Source organism: Xiphias gladius, chromosome 10, assembly GCF_016859285.1.
Source record: "Xiphias gladius isolate SHS-SW01 ecotype Sanya breed wild chromosome 10, ASM1685928v1, whole genome shotgun sequence".
Taxonomy (NCBI): Eukaryota; Metazoa; Chordata; class Actinopteri; order Istiophoriformes; family Xiphiidae; genus Xiphias; species Xiphias gladius.
The window spans coordinates 6,887,852-6,903,279 of NC_053409.1; the positions used below are offsets into that span (position 1 = coordinate 6,887,852).

Here is a 15,428-nt window from a genome sequence, read left to right on the forward strand (position 1 = left end):
ATAATAATAACAATGATAATAATAACAATACGTCTTGATGCAACACAAAGCTTTGTCCACTCACTTCTTCGCGGAAGAGATGAGAGTAAAAAAATGCAGATCTCAGAAATGTCAACCATCTAAAAAACCCGCAGCTGGCTCTTCAAGAGGATCCAGCTGAGCCACATGACGACCGAAGAGGAACCGAGCAACGCCGTGTAAAAGAACACACATAGAGCATACGGGCCCACCTGTCTTTCTTTCAGGGCTTTCCAATGCAGACGCTTCTCTGAAGCACTCGACGAGCAGACGTCCGTCTCCCTGGTCATGCGCGCACGGGCGGGGAGCTGACAAAGTGGACTGGAGAAGTCTCACCGGACCTCGCGATTCCAGACTCAACGTTTCAAGGCGGTTGCCTGGTGAATCTCGTAGTTCTTTCTTTTGATAGAACTTAGAAAGATGTCGTTTTTTTTTAAACATTTTATTTCGGGTGTTAAACTGGACTAAACTCCCTCTCAGGGAATTCATGACGTTTCCCGTCATCGGTCGTCGCTCTGCTTCGTCCCCAAAATGTAGGTATGTTTTGTCTGATATTTGAGGTCAAAGGTGACTAGACCCGAGGAGTTTCGGGGATACTGCGTGTGCGCGTGCGTGCGTGCACGCGTGCGTGCGTGCGTGTGTGTGTCTCCGTCCCTCTCGTGCGCTCGCCACACCTGCGCGCGCCTCTCTCCCTCTCCCCCTCCCTCCCTCTCTCTCTCCCTCACTTCAAAGCTCTACTTGAAAGTGGGTTCGAGAACAGGAGTTGTTGTTCTTTCCGCCTGGTAGTGCCACGCGCCGGGGACCATCGTCATCAGACACCATGCCTCGAGGATTTCTGGTGAAGAGAAACCGGCGATGCTCGGCGTCGTACCGGCCGCGCAACAACGCCGGCAGCAGAGCCGCAGCACGCGACGGCGACAGGGACGGCGGCGACCACTCGGAGGCGGCGAGGGGCAACGGCGTGTCGAGGGTCTTCCCGTTGGAACGGCCCGACGGGCTGCTGCCGGGCCCCCGCGAGGACCCCGCCGTCGTCCGGGAGGCGTGGAGCCCGCACGTGGAGTCCGCGCTGGAGGCGGAGGCGGACCGGCGCGCGCAGTTACCGGAGAGCGAGGAGCAGGTGAGCGAGGTGGACGTTGTGACTCCGGACGGCGATTTCGCCCGCTTCTTCGCGCCTCCTCCGCCGGCACGCGACTTGGCAATCACCGAGTCTTGCAGCCCCGTGAAACCGGTCGGCACGCGACTGCTGGAGCGGCGCGAGGACGGAGAGACGCAACCGCTGTTCCCCGGCAGGTGCCTGACGTCATCCCCGGTGTCGGAGCTACCGGCGGAGTTACCGGAGCTGCCGTTCCTGGTGAGCTCCACGCCAACCTCGGTGTCCGCTTCTATCGAGAGGCTCCTCGCGAGCGGCAGCCGCCACCACGCGCCAGCCTACGGCCACAAAGACAAATACGACCCGAATATGACTCACCTGCACCTGTTCCCGCCACTAACACTGATGAACCAGGAGCAGTATCACGCAGCGAGGAAACGCTCGTTCCTTGAACCGGACCAGCGCTTGAACGGCAACAGACACCACAAACAGTCCGCGGGCGGCCAGTCAAAGAAACCCAAGGTCAACCGGAAACTTAACTTCGAGGATGAGGTCACGACCTCGCCGGTTTTGGGTCTGCGGATCAAGAAGGAGAGCCCCGAGCTGCGGAGACAGCGCGAGAAGTCGTCGGCTCCCACCGGGAACCAGCCGCTGGGAGAATTCATCTGCCAGCTGTGTAAGGAGGAGTACCCCGACCCCTTCTCCCTCGCGCAGCACAAGTGCTCCCGCATAGTGCGCGTGGAGTACCGGTGCCCCGAGTGCGAAAAAGTCTTCAGCTGCCCCGCCAACTTGGCCTCCCACCGCCGCTGGCACAAACCCCGCCCGGTGAACAACCACGGGGGGGAGGCTCCGACGAGCAAGAGCCAGCCGTTGAAGGAGGCACGGGGGCTCCTTCCGCACGAGAGGCAGCCGGTCGAGATGGAGGGCAAAGAGAACGAGCTGCTGCGCATCAACCCCAACCAGCACCACAGGGCGCTGGACAGCTCCCGCATCAGGCGCGAACCGCCCCTGCTCCTGCTCCACGCGCGGTCCCGGGACAGCCCCGACGGCGACAGCCTGGCGCCTCCCCACTATGACTCCCCGCCTCATTACCGGAACCCGGGGGAGAGCTGTCTGGACCGGCAGCCACAGGTGAGAGCGGCGGACAGCCCACCGTCCGGCCTCCTCCTGCTGAACGGCAACCCAGACGAGCGCGGGGACCTGCCGCCGCCGCAGCAGCCGCAGCCGCAGCCGCCGTCACTCTCGCACCCTCCGTTGCCGTTTGTCCAGTCGTTACCGGAGGAGGAGACCTACGAGTGCCGGTACTGCGGGAAGAAATTCCGCCGGCAGGCTTACCTCAGGAAGCACCTGGCCGCTCACGAGATGACAGCGCGAGCGTCTCCGACCCAATCGTCGTACGAGCAGGCGCGCGAGAGCGGCGGCGGGCAGAGCCAGGTGTTCCTGTGTCACCTGTGCGGCGCGCGCTTCCCGTCGGTTGAAATCAGGGACAAGCACCGTCTGTGGCACGCGATGAGGGACGAGCTACTGGCGGGAACGCTGGGAGGCGGACTCAGACCAGACGTGTTCCACGCGCACAGAGAAGAGAGCGGCGCCGGGGAATGCGAGCAGCAGCAGCAGATCTTCACGTGCAAGCACTGCCCGTCTACATTCTTCAGCTCCCCGGGGCTCACGAGACACATCAACAAGTCTCATCCCACCGAGAACCGGCAGGTGATGCTGCTGCAGATGACCGTGAGACCGTAAAAGACGCGCGCGAGGTAACAGACGCTCAAGCCAACAAGCCAGGAGATTCTTGGGAAAAATGATGAGTCATCTATTCCCACTACGGGGAAACTATTAACTGCGACCCGCTGAACCGTACATTCACGTCAGCCACGGTTCCGGCGTAAATTCGGACTGGGCCCCGTTTGTTTCAGCTGTGGTCAAGAGGCGAAAAGTTCATCGACGGTGTGACAGGATGACGATCAGGGTTGAGTCGCCGCGGCTTTGGTTCAAAGATCAGCGGCCTGCCGTTAAGTCGGTTTTTTTTTTCCACAACGACCCACCGGGACGAGCTAAACGGGTTGTCCACGGCCGCGACGCTGGACACTTAAAAACACAAGACCGTCAGTCCGACCGCGACCGTCCATGGTGCTGAAACTTGTACAAATGAACCACTGCCCCTGTCCGCGGTACCGAGACCGGGTCCGCAAACACAAGTGGGACAAGCAGGACTGCAACACTGTTACCATGAGTGAAACTACCTTGCTTTTTGACATTAATAATAATAAAAAAAGGGGAGGGGGGGCACTTTTATTGATTGGACAGGGTTATGATTACAGACATTTTGAACTGGAGGGAAATAAACCAACGGTGCTTCCTTTCCAGAACGCCATTTTCTTTTCGCCGTCACGAGGGTTGCGGCCAGCCACACAATCCTAACTCCGGCGCCGTTTTCCGTATTCCTGCAGCACCCCTCCGAGAGGCAGCCGTCTCCCGTCCGCTTCTCCCGCACCCCCCTCGTCTCCGACGTAAACGAGTTGCCGCTACGACCCGAGCACACAGCCGCGACACAGTTCCGAGGCAAAGTAATCCGATTACAGTCCCGCGGGGTTACATTGCTGACTGGTGTAATATGCCGGAGCATCTGGTGGGAGCCGGAGCATGATCGGTGACCTGTAATCACGTTGAGAAAGTGACCTTCCTTAACCTGAAAACTGGAGACAGAATCAATGTCCTAACCCTGTTTCACAGGCAATTTAATGTACAGTCAACAATAAAAATAAAAAAATGACTCAAAAAGAGAAAATAATCAGATCATCAGACCATTAATATGCCTTTTATAATAAATGTGCCAGTTAACTTCTCAGCTATAAAATATTTTCATACGGAAATGGATCATTTAATGTCAGTACTGCTAGTAAGAAAAAAGAAATGTCTTTTGTGTTTAATGATTATAAATTGCTGTTCAAATATTTGCTAAATGCCTTCTTGATGCTAAAAATGTAGTTGTGGTTCTAAGAAGCCTATACAATACTATTTTGATATGTTTGAAGTTGAATGTGAAATGGATTCTAAATTAATGTCAATAAATGGTAACGCAGTATGATGAATGAGCAGTCCTCCTGTCAACGGATTACTGTTATTTTTACATCTGATACATCCACACACACAGACACACACATCCAATAGATGAAACCGGTCCAGCAGTGAGTGGTAAGAATCGTTTATTGTGGAATTCCATCATTGCACATCCACGCTCTCTGTGTCTGGAACAGGCGTTACACATTTACATACTACAGGTTCGACGGTAACATAGTTAAGAGGAGGGTGCATGTGCAAGCGTGCGTGTGTGTGTGTTGCGGTACAGCTGTTACATGGTCAACACAGGCAATTCGTACTGAACTGGTGTCATGCAGTGTGTATAGTCAGTAGTTACAAACATCCGCCCCGTCCCACACCAGCGTCTGGACGGCGGCTGAACCCGTATCCATCACCGCCCTCGTGCTCAATCTACATCAGGCACACATGTTCCAAATTGATATTTACGAAGGGGAATTTTTTTTGCTGCTGTTGTGGCCGTGCAACCACGGAGAAGAAAGGGGGGTCTGACACGTCCACCCTCTTCAGACAACGAAGAGGCCGGATGTGGACCGAAAGGGCCGAAAAATATTTCCACATCAGAAACCTGCGCCAGGGGCCTTCCAGTAGGACACTGCCTCAGCGTAGGTGATGTGAATTTGTGATAATGCTGAAAGGCTTTGGGGTAACTTAGGTTTTCTATACATTTGGGCTGCTGCTAATCAAGGTTTTTAAACTAGACGAACATGCATTTAAGGAGTCATACATCTGAGTTCAGCACGGCTGAGTAGGCAGATATTTTTGATTTCATGCCAAACAGGAGATCCTCAGGAGTATTTGCAATCTGTGAAACAAATCTGAAGGGCGAAATTTCCCCATCTTCCTCACGGGACATTAAAGCAGCATCGGGACTCAAGTCATCATGTGGAGTAGCGAGTATTTTAATTGAAAGAGGAGGTGAAAGTTTAGTTTAAAGGAGTGTAAATCAACAGGGCGTCGCTGTGTGCTTTAGGCGCTGGGACAGAGTCTGGGATATGGTCATGTGAACAAGTTCCGGAAGTCAAAGTGTTTACAGGATGTAACCAAGCAAACTGGGACACAGTTGGTTCCCGGCAGGTGAGCGGTAGTCTTCATGCGGCATGTACAGATCAGTCCCAGGGTGCTACTACTACTAGATCACTTGTCTCAACCGATCAACAGTGCGTCAACCTCGGCAATAATAACTGTAACAGAAATAATTTAAAAGGGACAACTTTGATCTCAGCTGACTTCAAATATTCACACACACAGTAACACAACATGGATTTGACCTCAATTTACAATGATTAACGGTTAACAATTTCAACCCCATGGAGGGGTAAAAAAAAACAAAAAAACAAGAAAAAAAGTTTTTACAATCCCTTTCCTCTCTACAGAGACACTATGGCTGAAACTTAAAAAAAAAAAAAAAAAAAAACGCAACAGAAAATACAGCTGTGAATACACATACTTCAAGCAGCCAAGCATAACGCAAAACCTTTTAACTTAGATCTATATTTTCAAACACAGATCTTTCATATACATTTTTCCTTTACCAGGATCGGGCTATGGAAAAAATGTTAAATTAATGGAAGAACATTCAAGCCTGATAAACACTGGAAAAACACAAGCTTGGCATTTATAAAGGGAAACCTGAAGTACTTTACCCATTTATAGTAATTTGGAACCTTGTCAGTTTTTTAAAAGTTGAGCTGAACTGATGGAGTGCTGAAAGGAGAATGTTAAATACACGAAAATCCTCCCTGGTAGTGTTAAAGTTACGTTTTCTGGATTGTCATTACATGCTGATCCCCTCCATCCAGAACTGGAACTGGGGACGAGTCTAAATATGAGAGCGGGTTTAATCAAAAAGAAAGAAAGAAAGAAAGATTCACATCTACGTGAGCATAAGTTGACATCTCTCCCCCTCTCCTTCCCCTCTTTGTCCTCAGATCTACACTCTCTCTCTTTCGGATACTTTGATTTTCCTCTTTTTCCATCCCTAAAAAAAAGCCTCTAACAGAAAAACCCTGGGCCTCAGTAACTAATGCGTCAGAGAAACACACAGATGTTAATGAGCCTAACCGTCTCTCACTGGCATTTATCAGGCGTGATATGGCCTTCAATCCCCCAGTATACAGTATATCCTGATAACTACAACATTGTAGTCATAGTGATGTTAAGTAATTCATTTTGGAGTAAAAAAACAAAAAAACAAAGTGACATTTAACAAGGACATCCCACTCAAATTTACAAGGTCATAGTTAATGCTAATGTTTCCTCGTATTTCCCCCGTCTGGCTGTGGTACCAAGGTTGAACATATCAACTGTAAAGTATTTGAGCCAAAATGAGAAAAATTAGATTACTTTTAAATTCCCAAAGAATGGATTCCAACCTGGTCATGGAAGAGAAGCTATTGAAGTTGTAGTGTCAGCCCATTTTTAGCAGATATGTGGTCTGAGGTTAAAACTGTTTGGTTTTGTCAGCTATTCTCACAGAACAGTATATACACAACAAGCCTCCTCACACTGTACATTTTCTTATATTCACATATCTACCATTATATGTATGTGTTTGTGTATATCTGTGTGTATATATATATATATATATATATATATATATATACACACACACAGACACACACAGATATACAGAATACAGTTATACTGTATGTACTCAGATGAGCAAAGAAAGAAAAGCTGTGGTTCCATAACATCAAATGATAGAGTGAATAAAAATACAGCAACATTCTTGTTTGGAGCAAAATACATTTTAAAGTCAATTTGAAAAAAACAAAACAAAACAAAAAAACAAAGAAGGAAAACATAGGCAATGAATATCAGTGCTTGTCCACATTTTACAACATGAGCAAAAACAAAAGAAACAGGTGCTTATTCTTTGATCAGCTTGCCTTGTTCATTTTTCTAGAAACGCTTTTCTCTCCTTTATGAAAGACAATTAATCCCGCCATCATTACTCTACATACAGTAACACTGTTCATTACATCGCTCCACTCAGAGAAAAGGTCTCTCTTAAGTTCAGGGAGGGGATTTTCTTCTGTATTCAAACGCAGAAAACCTTTTTGGCTTGAGAACGTTGCCACGTCCACGACACGTTTTTTTTTTTACTGTTAGCAAATTAATGAGATTCTATTTACATTGTATGAGGACTGAATAGAAACTGACCCCTGCCTGTTATCTTTCTAGGTCTAATGCTGCACTGAGAACAAAAATAGACTTTTATCTCGCTTTCTCCATACAACACTTTACAGCCATCACTTTTGTTGCTTTTTATATCAAAACTCACAGTTCTGTCTGTACACGCAAAGCCTGACTATAGTACAAATATACAAGTTCCCCATAGCAACGACACAACACACACACAGACTGAAGAGACTCTGCTCTTTGTTCGGCAGTCATTGCATGTGCTCTCCAAAAACAGTTTACAAAGCAATGTATAATGTGGCACACTTCAGCTTTTTGCAGTCCTAGTTAATACTGGAGTTTTTGCAATTTTTAACATGGCACAGATTAGTAAGTAACGCTGCACTATATAGGCAGCACTTATTCAGCTTTTCCCACTATGGCAAAGATCAGCATGCTTTAGCACTGGTTTAACTGGTTTCTTTGTTGTTTTTTTTTTCTTTTTTTCTTTTGTGAGCCAAGCTGAGGATAAGTACAGCAGCCGTGAGCAACTTCAAAATAACGTTATAGTATAGTATAGTCCACAAATTACTATTACATGTATTTTTGAGAGTACAACTGTGCGACAAAGCGTTCTGTACATAAAAGGCCAGTGTCCGATCAGAACGGCAACATGCTGGAGGTGACAGGATGAGTCAAAGTCTATTGACACCTATGATGGTTACGTTCATTTATGAGAACACTGCCCATCATTTTTCCGGTTGAAAATAATATATATGTGAATTTCCCCAGAGCAGTTCATTTTAATTTGTGTCGTTCTTAGTTTCTTGTACTTTAAGTACAATTATAGAGCTAATTTCCTCTGGAATAAAACCTTTTAAGGAGTAAGTCTCATAGGTTGATGAGAGAAACAGACCAGCTTTGTTCGCTAACATGATACGAAGTGTCAGTTCTGACCGAGCCAAGCAACCTGGAAAGATCAAGTCTTATTGGCCGATCCAGAGGAGCGTCGCAGCTTCATGGACATGCGGCTCTTGCTAGTCCGAGGAGACATGGGGGATGCCGAGTCGCTCCCGGCCTCCCCAAGAGCTGGACTTTCTCCCCGAAGAATCTCTAGGCAGGAGCCTGAGGAGGAGGAGGGGTGAGGAGCCAAGTGAAGATAATAGATTGATGGGGGATGGAGGGATAAAGGAGAGGAGGGAAGGAGGATGAAGGGACAAAAAGAAAATTACATCACACCCCATAATGTTCTACTGTGCCAGACTGCAAAGACTCCTACAGTGACAAAGACAGGACTACACACACAGGCACAGAAAGGACAGCAGACAGACAGACAGCTAGAAAGACAGGCAACATACAAGCTCTATTAATTTATTTTTTATTCTATATTGGGTTCTTTCTAGTTCCTTAAAAACCCACTGGAAAAGTTTATGTCCTAGAAATATCATAAATACTATGAGAATCAAACTTTGCACAGTTGAAACCTCAACTTCATATACTAGAAAAATACAACACGACGAAAAAAAGTGCTGAAGTTTCCGAAAAGATTTTTCCCATGTGAGGCCCTCTGACACCGTACGTGTAATTTAAAAAATACTAAAATAGACCTGACAGCAAATGTTTAACACCTGCCTTTTACTTAATATATCTGCAGCAGAGGCAACACATGCTTGACAAATTTCAGGACTTAATGGCAACACAAAAGCAAAGTGCTGATGCTACACCAACTGCTCGCGATCTACATTTTCAATCTCTCTTCTGAAGCTCAGGTCTTATTGGCTATCGCTGGTCTCTGTTCAGGTTTCATGTGGATGAGAAGACCAAGATCCTAACTGGATCAATAGGCAGGAGATTATATGTTTGAATCTTCACTGTACAACATTGTCAAAAAGACAAAAATACTGACTTTATTTGACCAAACAGTTACCCCCCCGCTCCAAAAAAAACCCTCCACTGTTACACAGTCAAGTTGAAATGGCTTACAAGGTATAGTCACATACTTATCCTACATTCCATAACTTTTTTTTCTTTTCTTATCTGACTTCTCAGTTTATATTAACCAGAAGTTAAAAAAAAAAAAGGTTTAATAGACTTTTTCATTTGGAAAATTTAGAGTTAGTTCCACATGAACTGTTGGGAAACTAGACTAGAGAGAAAAGAAAAGAAATGTAGCCAAGAGATTTTCTCTCTACGAAGCATACCATTCACAGCTAGCATGAAGGACCTTCTGCTTGAGGCCTTTCCCCTTCACCCTGAGCAGGTTAAAGCTGTCTAGTGGTTTAGGGACCATCAGATACATAACACTATGCTCCTCTGGAGAGAGGAGGAGAGGAGAGGAGAGGAGAGGAGAGGAGAGGAGAGGAGAGGAAAGGAAAAGAAAAGAAATGAAAGGAGAGGAGAGGACAGGAAAAGAAAGGATGGGAGAGGAGAGGAGAGGAAAGGAGAGGAGACAAAGGGAAACAAGAGGAAAGGAAGGCCAGGAATAAAAAAAAAGGTGAGAGGATGGAAAGAATGAAATGCCAGAAAGGAAGAGAAATAAAATATTGGGAAATGGAAGAAAGAAAATAAACAGGAAAGTGAGAGAAAAAGGAGAAAAGATAAGGTATAAAAGGGGGATAGGAAGAAAGAGCAGTTCAGGAGATTGAAGGAGGGATGGTCAGAGAAAAGAAAGAAAATAGAAAAAAATGAATCAAAACAGAGGATAAGAAGTTGCCGCACTTGTAAAGAGAAAAACAGCCCAAAACATTCAACAGAAAGAATGGAAAGACATCAAAGACACGCAGACCGACAACACACAGAATACTTTACAACATTTACATGTATATGAAGATGCAGGGAACATTTTAACTACATTGTTTTTGTGCTTTATTTTGCTTATTCTCACCACTTAGTTACTTATTTAAAATGTAACAATACAAACACTACCAAAGAAGAAACAAAACTTTAATGTTAGTTTAAAGTTATAGATTCAGACAGTGTGTATATCTACGAGGACTTATATTTCTTACCCATTTTTAAGTGTGTGTGTGTGTGTGTGTGTGTGTGAACAAGTGCTACAGTGCTACATCATCAAAACCAGGAAGAGAGGAGCATACAAAAGGTTAAAGGTAAAGTTTCACCAGGTCAGTGTGACATAACAGGTTAACAGAACAAACAGGAGTATTATTGTGTGATTGAACAGGCAAAAGAGAAGAAATCTCACATTGTTATAAAAAGGATTTCTCACTTTCATCATGCCACTGAGTGTAGTTTGGTATGAAATTTAGTGTTTAAGGAATAAAAGTCACACACCGTCTGACACAAGTAAGTCAGACAAGAACAAAAACTGAAGCCTTTTAACATGGAGCAACGCACCTAAGGAAAAATGGAGTCAAAATCTCAGAGAAGCTTGAACAAGAATTTGCACTAACATTTTTTTAATGTCTGATTTAGTCAGCCTTTTACCTATTAAAGCTGGAATGTGCTGTAGTCTACAAAGTATTATCCATCAACTCTGCAGTTACCTCAGCTCCATGGAGTGTTTTACCATTTTTCAGCTCAGTGTTTTGGTTTTATGGCCAGCAACTCTGCTGTTTTGGTTCCGTTTCATGGTTCTTGTTAGTGTTTTTTTGGCCACAGCAGGAAACTGTTTTCATAGAAAAAAGCTCTAAAAAAAACACACTGCATATTACCTACCCGTCACCAAACAGCAGACAGACAAAGTCAGCGACTACTTGGTTAACACAGTGGAGCATTTACGAGCTGAAGAGCCAGATACTTACCTCAGAAGTTGGTAGAGACCAAAAACAGAGCTAAAAGAAGCGTGAATATTGGACTAGATAACTGAAAAAGGCAACTTTTTGCTAACATGTTCGCCAAAACAACGTTATGTGTTTTGTTGACATATTTTCTGCTGCCTCCAAGTGGTCAAAAAAATTTGTTAATGCAGGTTTAAAATAGTCACAGCAATGGCAGGGGAGCAGCTTTAGATCCATTCAACAGGTCTTTTGTCAGTATCCTTTGTTCTCAGTTGTTGTGTTCACTGGCCACTCTTTTTACATTCCTTGAGGGCCAGTTATCCCAGTCTAAATGAGAATTAAGAACCACAGCTGAAACATAAACCTGATTACCCAAGTGGGAGGAAGACAGGACTAACATTACACCTTGTTTATGCTTAAAGATGAAGTTCCATAATGAAACAGAGCTCATTTTTGCCCGCAAAGAAAAACAAACACAAAAAACCTCTCTTAATCTCATGCCCTGTTACACACCAGCAAACCATAGTGACTCATACCAAACTACACTCACAAATCAGTTGAAAATTAGACTTCCTTTTAAATAGTAAGAGAATAGCAAGTAGTAAGTAATAGTACACATGCTGCCCTGCTTCAACCGTAGAAGAAACAGAGGAAGAAATATAAAGAAATAAACACACAAGGAAGGAATCGTTAAGGAATTGGAGGAGAGCATAGGTTAGGCTGAAATGTCAGGAGGAAGAGCCAATCAAAACAGGGCACGTCAATCATGTGACAAGGCTTACCTTTTAACTATAGGCAAGTGAGACATTACGATCTAAAGGAGGGGGGAACAAAAGGAAAAAAAAGGACGAAATAAAAAGAAACATAACACAGGAACAAAAATAAAAATAAAAAAGGGAAACAAATTAAACAAAAATAAATCAGAGACATAATTTGAAAAAAAATTAAAATCAAACAAATTAAATAAAAAAAAATTAAAATAAAAACAGAAAGAGAGAAGAATGTTTGATCATTTTGCTGTTAAGGGAGGGTAACCTATGAGTTAATACTGGGAGAGGGAGGGGATGGAGATACAGACAGAAAGAAAGACAGATAGACAGACAGACAGACAGATAGATAGATAGATAGATAGAGAGGGGGGGGGGGGGGGGGGGGCTGCAGTAATTTGAGCAGGGTTTATTTCAGAGCACAGGATTGTAATTAAAACATTTTCTCAATTCTGCACATCATACGCATAATAGGACTAATATAAATATAAATGCAAACACTATAATCAGTGGCTATGACAAGCCCTGATATCTTCTTATATGACTAACTAACTTTTTGATCCTGTGTCCTGAAATGGCATTTGGGGCTGAACAACACACCACCAACCCCATACAGAGCTAAGCGGGGATTTAAATGACACACAATATTCTGAATGAACATTTGGGGAAAACAAGAGAGTATCAGGTTGTGCTAGATGTCATTCAGCCTCAAAGCAGGTTGATTATTCTCGTAAAATTGTTATTACTATTGACACAATAGTTGGAGAGAGTGGTTGCCAAAGAAAAAAAAAAACAGTGATCAATTACAATAAACGTATCGACAAACACAGTCTCTGAATATCAGGTACCTTTTATCCCTATGAACTGCTGCATTAAAACACTGATATGTGACTAACACAGGCCTATCTCATAGTTTTATTCCTTTCTGCTGTATATGCTTAATCTCTTTATGAAGAAAATGTGTGGCTTCGTTGTGGAATTAAATTACTGTAAATAAATGCCCTGTTAATTAATTGGATGAGAAGTGAGTCGAAGGACCGTACAGTATTTTAAATTACACTGAACAAGACACATTACAGAACAAAATGATGGGATACATATGAGAGTCACACATTAGAATATATAACTCCCATGTGCATGCCTGGCATCTCTACGGCTGATCAGATGTCAGCTAATTCCTCAGAGATGCTCTGGAGAAAAGAAGGCGGCTGAGCACGGCTTTGGATAGAAAACAGAACTCATCAGATACAATGATGCTTGGCATCAGACTGTGAGTTGCCAGTGTGTGCGTGGTCTCTCTGTAGTTAAAATGATGCTGGAGGGTAGGCAGTTTAAAATCTACAAGGCAGATTCCTCCTTATATGCTTTAAAGAGAAGGAAATCGGCATAGTTAAGTGTCATTTAACTTGCCTTTTTTCTTTAAATTAAATTATTGTGAATAATTAATCCATGCTAGTAAACAAACCCTCCTGCTGGCCACTAAGCAGTTTCACAAAGTTGCATTAGTAACCCATTCTCTGAAAGCCTGCCACTGAGGCTTTGACTGACAGGTGTATCAGTTGGTGTGGTATAAAATTTGTCTGGTTACTGGACATTTCACAGAGTGTAGGATCAGGTCTTACCTGTGTCAGATGGCAGGTGAGTGCAGGGAGCAGGACTGTAAACTCGAGCTGCGTAATCCTCAAATGTGGTCGGCTCCTGGTGGTGCTGCACGATGGTTTCTAGGTATCGAGCTCTCTCCTCATAGCTGAGATCGAAGGTCAAGGTCGAACGGATATAAAGACACAAATACCAACAGAATATAATAGAAGTGGGTTCAAGATGGTGATTAAATCCTGCAAATATACAGTATTACCCATTAATTAAGAAAATGTGGCCAAAAATATAGTCTAAAAAACATGGTTTAAGTAAGATTTAAGGAGCTTAAGTATTTTGTACTGTTCATTGTTTTCATGTACCACCAAAACTAGTCTACTACTAGACAGGCATGAAGTTTCACTGGTTTGATGTATCTTTCATTAATTTTAATTTGACTCAATTGCACATTTCATTATGAATTTAAAAAATCTTTAATCAAATATTTCAAGAAAACATAGGTTGAAATTTGACAACATGTTTCTAAATAAATCAAGTAGTTATGATGGTTAAAGTTTGAAAAAAAAACCCTTAGGTATTATTTATATAGAGTTGAACGGTCAAAAACTGATATAGCTAATCTGCTACAGTGTATCATGACTGATTGTATAAACAATCCCAAATGCCATCAGCCTTTGATTCAAATGTTGTGAAATCCTGTTGAGAGCGCAGAAGTGCTGCATGTGACATCACCTTCTACCAACCAGGTTCACCCAATCCAGAGCACAGGAGAGCTCAGACCAAATAAAAAAATATAAGAAATCTCTCACGTGAAATAACGATAGTGGCTTGAACTGGCAGAAAATAGTTTGTTCATGTAGTGCATTTAGACTAGCACATACTTAGAAGCTGATTGAAAAAAAAAAAAAGGGTTTTCAGGGCCTTTAAAGCTCCCTGTTATGTCTCATGTGAGTCCCTCAAATTTAAGTAAATGCAAAAAACTTGCTGGAGTACCATTTTAAAGTGTTGCAGGGTTTAGGAGCTGTTTGCTTAGTCTTTGAGTATCAAAGAGCTTAAAGAAGAACAAAATCACTAGAATATAACAAAAAACATAAAGTAACATTGAAAATTATAGAAGACCAAAAAAAACAAAAAAACAATGGCAAAACTGAATTGGACACAGTAAAGCTAAAAACAGCACAACAAGAGATTGTGGAAGAGAAGAAAAGACAAAATCTATAATAAAATAATTAAGAATAAAATAAAATATCATGTGGTTGTTACATTAACAGGATTTTCAGATAAAAACGCAGTTTGCAACACAAGCCGGTTAACTCCCTATACCTAGTTTTCCATGTGAATGTATTGAGAATTCTGCGTCCAGGAAAAAAAAAAAAAAGCCCCTTCGATCACTCGTTATTACAGCCTTTAGCGATGAATTCAAAGAGAGGTACAGGGATTCAGCAGAGAGCAGAGTAAATGGAAACCAGGACTTCAACTGTCCATCTATTAGAGATAACCTCATTGATGGAATGACATTTACCCTCTCTTTCTTAGTCCTACTCATACATCCAACCATAATGACAGCCATATGCAGCTGTTACAGTCTCTTGAGACACACACACACACACACACACACACACACACACACACACACACACACACACACACACACAACTCAGTTCCATCAAGTCCCAATAGTATTACCATTTGTTCAGTGAGCTACAATAATAGAGGATTTTCAATGAGAGCAGAGTGTTGTGTGAGTGTCTATATTTGATAAGACTGGTTGTGAATAGGCACAATGTGTGTATGTCAGTGCATGTGTCCCTGTTTGAATGTGTGATGGGATTAAGCCAATGAATCTTCAGAATGAAATCTGTGTGTTGTACCTCAGTGTGTGTGTATGCGTGTACGCGCAAGCATTGTGAATGGGTCCGCCATTTGTAATAGTGCCCCTGGGTTTTCTATTGGGTTAGAGAGCTGGTCTATGGGCCTCAGAAGGAGAAAGATTCAGGT

At 43.6% G+C, this 15,428-nt stretch overlaps 2 protein-coding genes across 7 annotated transcripts in view; one reads left to right on the plus strand and one right to left on the minus strand.

Moving 5' to 3' along the window:
- Positions 1-838: 838 nt before the first annotated feature.
- Positions 839-2,851, plus strand: LOC120795808 (insulinoma-associated protein 2). The gene has a single exon (XM_040137986.1). It carries the CDS (start codon positions 839-841, stop codon positions 2,849-2,851), a length of 2,013 nt encoding a protein of 670 aa, XP_039993920.1.
- Positions 2,852-6,820: 3,969 nt separating this feature from the next.
- Positions 6,821-15,428, minus strand: part of ralgapa1 (Ral GTPase activating protein catalytic subunit alpha 1) — a 73,933-nt gene continuing 65,325 nt past the window's right edge. For 4 of the 6 annotated variants that reach the window (XM_040137956.1, XM_040137957.1, XM_040137955.1 and 1 more), the window contains 2 exons: positions 13,457-13,581; positions 6,821-8,455 (listed from right to left, as the gene is read on the minus strand). In XM_040137956.1, the coding sequence (XP_039993890.1) occupies positions 8,310-8,455; positions 13,457-13,581 (271 nt within the window). In that variant the 3' untranslated portion in view covers positions 6,821-8,309. The other 2 variants (XM_040137958.1, XM_040137959.1) reach the window with 2 other exon arrangements.

What these genes read in the sequence shown, in the direction of transcription:
- LOC120795808 (XM_040137986.1), top strand. Translation starts at nt 839, where the DNA reads ATGCCTCGAGGATTTCTGGTGAAGAGAAACCGGCGATGCTCGGCGTCG.